Source organism: Oryzias melastigma, linkage group LG10, assembly GCF_002922805.2.
Source record: "Oryzias melastigma strain HK-1 linkage group LG10, ASM292280v2, whole genome shotgun sequence".
Taxonomy (NCBI): domain Eukaryota; kingdom Metazoa; phylum Chordata; class Actinopteri; order Beloniformes; family Adrianichthyidae; genus Oryzias; species Oryzias melastigma.
The window spans coordinates 14,642,605-14,647,460 of NC_050521.1; the positions used below are offsets into that span (position 1 = coordinate 14,642,605).

The 4,856-nt window shown below is 42.9% G+C and overlaps 1 protein-coding gene across 1 annotated transcript; it reads right to left on the bottom strand.

Moving 5' to 3' along the window:
* Positions 1-1,243: 1,243 nt before the first annotated feature.
* Positions 1,244-4,432, bottom strand: pcdhb (protocadherin b). Its single transcript, XM_024284027.2, has 2 exons — positions 1,624-4,432; positions 1,244-1,267 (listed from the first exon to the last, which is right to left on the bottom strand). Exons 1-2 carry the CDS (start codon positions 4,027-4,029, stop codon positions 1,244-1,246), a joined length of 2,430 nt encoding a protein of 809 aa, XP_024139795.1. The 5' UTR covers positions 4,030-4,432.
* Between the last annotated feature and the right edge of the window lie 424 nt (positions 4,433-4,856).

Here is a 4,856-nt window from a genome sequence, read left to right on the forward strand (position 1 = left end):
TGGATTTGTCAAATGTAGGAGTGTTATCATTTGTATCTAAAACACGAACAATAACGCTGGCGGTTCCTGAACGAGCTGGTTTTCCTCCGTCTACAGCTGTCAGTGTCAAATGATGGACGGCCTGCTGCTCCCGATCTAACTGTTTTAATAAAATCAGTTCAGAAATCTTTGATCCATCTCTTGCTGTCTGAACCTCGATGTTAAAATATTCACTTTCACTTAAATAATATGTTTTCACAGAATTTAATCCAACGTCAGGATCAACCGCGTTACTGAGCGAGAATCTCTCTCCTTTTGGCGTTGCCTCCGACACGTCCAGATAGATTGTTTCTCTGCGAAACTGTGGGGCGTTGTCGTTCATGTCCAAAATCTCCACGTCGATATTAAAAATTCTTACTGGATTTTCCAAAGTGACCTCCAATCGGAGATAACAAGAGGACGTTAACTTTGAATTACAAACAATTTCTCGGTCAATTTTCTCCACGATGTACAGTTCCCCAGTCTCTTTGTTCACATCCAGATATTTCTTGTTCGCAATCACGTCCAAACGCATCTTCCTCTCATTCAGCGTTTTCACATCCAGCCTCAAATCTGTTGCAAGATTGGCAACAACCGATCTTTCTTTCATTTCCTCCGGAATGGAATAATGAGTCACTGAGCCTAATATTTGCGCCGTAAAAGACGAAAAAATGACTGTGAAAAGCGGGACGTACCTTCGCCAGGCATCCATTGCAGTGACGGGTCTCTTTGTTTAATGTTAGGAATAAAAATAGTGTAACACGGACATGTATTCCATTTGTTTGTTTTTTCCTTTTCCCCAAAATGTATTTAAAGAATTGTCCACCGATTTTTAAAGAATATGAGAGAGTCCCTTTTTTTCTCCTTTGTATTTTTCCGCCGCAGCGATTTTCAGCACCACGGAGCTGTTTAGTTCACTGTGAGCTCTGATGACAACGGTGCGCCGTCATGGCGCTGCCTGTCCTGCGTTGTATTTTTAAAACAGCGCCACCCATAAAAAAAAATAATAAAAATAAAACATTTTCACAGAAGTATTTTTACTTTTTATTAATTCTTTTCTCTTTTTTTTAGCAAAGTTTGCAGTTTTGTCTAAAGAAAAAAAAATCTATATCAGTTTAAATGCTATAATTTCGTTCTATTATTAATATTAGTAATATTAGTATTATTGTCCCCCGAGCCATCAAGCTGTGCAACTCTGCATTCGGCAGGAGGGGGAGAGGGAGGGTCAAGAGGGGAGGGGCGTAGCTGCCTAATACATCACACGAGCAATAACCGGAACACGTGCAATACTCTCACCCGTGCAATATGTCCCATCATTCACGGTAGCGTGCAATGTTGATTTTCTCCATTATTTATTATTTTTTTCTATTTTCATATTTAGCTATATTCAGTCTATTTTACTTCATATTCAGTCTATTTTACTTTAATTTGTTATTTTACTCCATTTGTGTGCCGTACGGATGCTGGTACCTGGATTTTCCTGAGGACTTCCAAAGGGATTAATAAAGTATTTTCTATTCTATTCTATTATTATTATTATTATTATTATTATTATTATTATTATTATTATTTCAAGAAATTTGTAAGAATGTTTTTAAGGCTTACCTGCAGAGTGGAAGCAGCTGAGTCACTAGTGTCTGTGAGTCCTGTCCCTCTTGGAATGCTGGACACGATGTATCTGGAGCCCTTTGGCACAGGCTGTCTAACCACCAGCTTCCCTTTCCTGGTCTCTGCCAGAAACAGACTGTACCAGTAGGCATCGTTGGACACCAGAGTGGAGTCTGCGATGGTGGAGTTCCTCTCACTGATCACACTGTTCCTGCTGGGAGGAGCCGCTTTGCTGGGCTTGGCTTTCTGACACTTCAGCACGATGGTGACCAAGATGGTGATGAGCAGGAGAAAGGACACCGAGCCCAGACCAATCACCAGATACAGGTTGAGGTCTGAGAAGATGTCGTATTCCAGAGGCACCTCAGTCATGTCAGAGTAGGCCTTAACAGCAGTCTCCTCTGTGGACAGCTTGATGGTGACTGTAGCAGAGAGAGCCGGCTCCCCGTTGTCCTTGGCAACAACAACCAGTCTCTGGTGGCGCGGGTCTCTGTAACTGAACATCCTCATGGTCCGGATCTCTCCGTTGTATTGGTCCAGACTGAACAAGGTGGCGTCAGTCACCTGCAGGAACTGGTATGTAATCCGAGAGTTGTGCACAGAGTCCGTGTCCAAAGCGATCACCTTGGCGACCAGGGAGCCTTTATCTGTGGATCTGGGAATCTTCTCCTCCACCACAGAGCCGTGTGCTCGCCACGGAGACACGATGACAGGAGCGTTGTCGTTCTGGTCCACGATGATGATGTGGACGCTCACATTACTGCTGAGAGGAGGAGAGCCAGAGTCTCTGGCCTCGATGTGGAAAAGAAACTCCTTCTCAATCTCATAGTCAAAGGTTTTCAGCGCGTAAAGTTTCCCGTCCTCTGGATTGATGGAGAACAGCATGGACATGGAGGTGTTAGCGATCTCCTTCTCTATGATGACGTAAACCAGATACTGGTTTTCATGGAGGTCAGGGTCAAACGCACTCAGAGACTCCAGCAGGGCCCCGGGGGCATTATTCTCCATCACTCTGATGGTGTAAAAGGACTTTGGGAACTTTGGAGCATTATCATTCACATCCAATAAACGCACTGTTATTGTTTCATTGTCTGACAGGGGGGGCATTCCTGAATCAGTTACAATCAGTCTAATTTCATATTCAGGTACGTTCTCACGGTCTAAAGGCTCGGATACAATGAGTTCATATTGTGTTGGTTTATCTGAGGATTTTTTCAAAATAAAAGGCATTGCCTGGTGAATGGAAATGGTGACTTTTCCATTATCGCCTATATCCCTGTCACTTGTTTCCACCAGCGCAATGACACTCCCTACTGGAATGTTTTCAGGTACTGTGTTTCTAACAGACTGAATGGTGATTTCTGGATAATTGTCATTCACATCGGTCACGTGGACGACCACTTTGCACTGTCCGAGCAGCGGATGCGTCCCTTTGTCTCTGGCCTCAATGTGCATCTCATAAAATTTCATATCCTCGTAATCTATCATCCCTTTTACGGTTATTTCTCCGGTGTTTGGATTTAACGCAAACACATCTTGTGTTTTCTCTGACGTGTAAAGGGTGAACGAGTACATTATTAATGCGTTCAGACCTTCATCCAGATCTGTTGCGTTAAGCGTCGTCACTGCGGTGCCTATCGGAGTGTTTTCAGTCATATTTATTGTGTAAATCTGTTTGTCAAAGCGCGGGGGGTTGTCGTTCGTATCCTGCACTCTGACCACGATATTTGCGGTGCCAGAGCGCACAGGCGCACCTCCATCCACGGCTGTCAGGATCAAATGATGCGCTGCTGTCTCTTCTCGGTCTAAAGATTTAGTCAAAACCAAATCCACATACTGCGTCCCGTCACTTCCCGTCTGAATCTCGATGGTAAAATGTTCACTGGCGCTGAGTTTGTAAGTTTTGATCGTGTTTATGCCCACATCTGGATCCGCGGCGTTGGGCAGGGAGAACCTTTCACCCGGCGTCGCGGATTCGGAAACGTCCAGCTCGACTCTGTCTCGCCGGAAAAGCGGAGCATTGTCATTAATGTCTGTAATACCGAGCTCAATGTTGAAGATGCGCAATGGGTTTTCTATGACAACGTCGAGCTTTAGAAAGCAGGATGTTGGCTTAGCTGGACACAGATACTCCCTATCCATTCTTTCTACAATATAAAGCTCCCCCGTCTTTTTGTTGAAATCTAAATACCTTTTGTTGGTAAATATGTCGAGTTTTACCTCACGGTCTTGCAGGGATTTTAGATCAAGCCCTAGATCCGCAGCCAGGTTGGCCACAACAGAGCCGCGCTCCATCTCCTCGGCTATAGAGTGGCGAGTCACAGAGAGCGCACTGGGCCACACTGCAGCGAAGACAAAGGCAGCAGCGCAAAGCGCCATCCTCTGATGCGCAGTCAAAAACATGGATGTTTCCTCTTCAGATCCGGGAGGTTTTTGGAATTATTGAAAATATCTCAAAGCAAAAACTTGGGAATGCCTCGGAAAAAGGACTAGATTTTGAATGAAAATCATCTTTTTTCCAGACAGATGCGATCCTCACACGCCCAGTGAAAATAACTGGGACGTCAACGTGGGAGAGAGCACTATGCTTCAGTGTTCAACAGTGACACCATGTGAACAACTGTACATTTACAATGATGTGCCAAAAAAAAAAAAAATTTTAAATATCTGAAAACCTAGCAAGATGTGAATAAGCGCATTCATGTTTATTGGTGTCTATTTATTTTAGGTGTTTCAAAAATAAATCTTAACAAATACTTCTGTCTTGTGTCATGAAGACCTGCCTTGGACTTTTTTTTATCTTTGGTTTCTTAATTTTACTGCTGTTTATTTACATCTCAATGATCCCAAAGAAGTACAAAAACTGTTAATATGCATATTTAAAAGCTATTGAATACCCATGTATTTTAACTTGACAACAATTCAATTTCAATTCAATTTTATTTATATAGCCCCAAATCACCAAGGAATTTGCCTCATTGGGCTTCAAAATATGAACAATAGTTAAAAACTAGAACTAAATAAACAGGTTATCCCTGCCCTTAGACAGATTTGGACTTTAATAGCATTAACATAATGAGACACTTAATTTGAGTAGATTTTATTTCCTATCAGGATATCTGGATTTTCCTTCACTTTTAAAACAGTAAAGCTGTGCGCTTTTCCAGAACAAAGATTGCTGGTTTTGTGTGGCACCCCTTGAGGATGTTACTCCTGTTCAGGCACATGCG

What these genes read in the sequence shown, in the direction of transcription:
- pcdhb (XM_024284027.2), bottom strand. Translation starts at nt 4,029, where the DNA reads ATGTTTTTGACTGCGCATCAGAGGATGGCGCTTTGCGCTGCTGCCTTT. An exon ending in CAGCTGCTTCCACTCTGCAG is followed by an intron (nt 1,268 to 1,623) that starts GTAAGCCTTAAA and finishes GTGATGTATTAG; the next exon opens with GCAGCTACGCCCCTCCCCTC.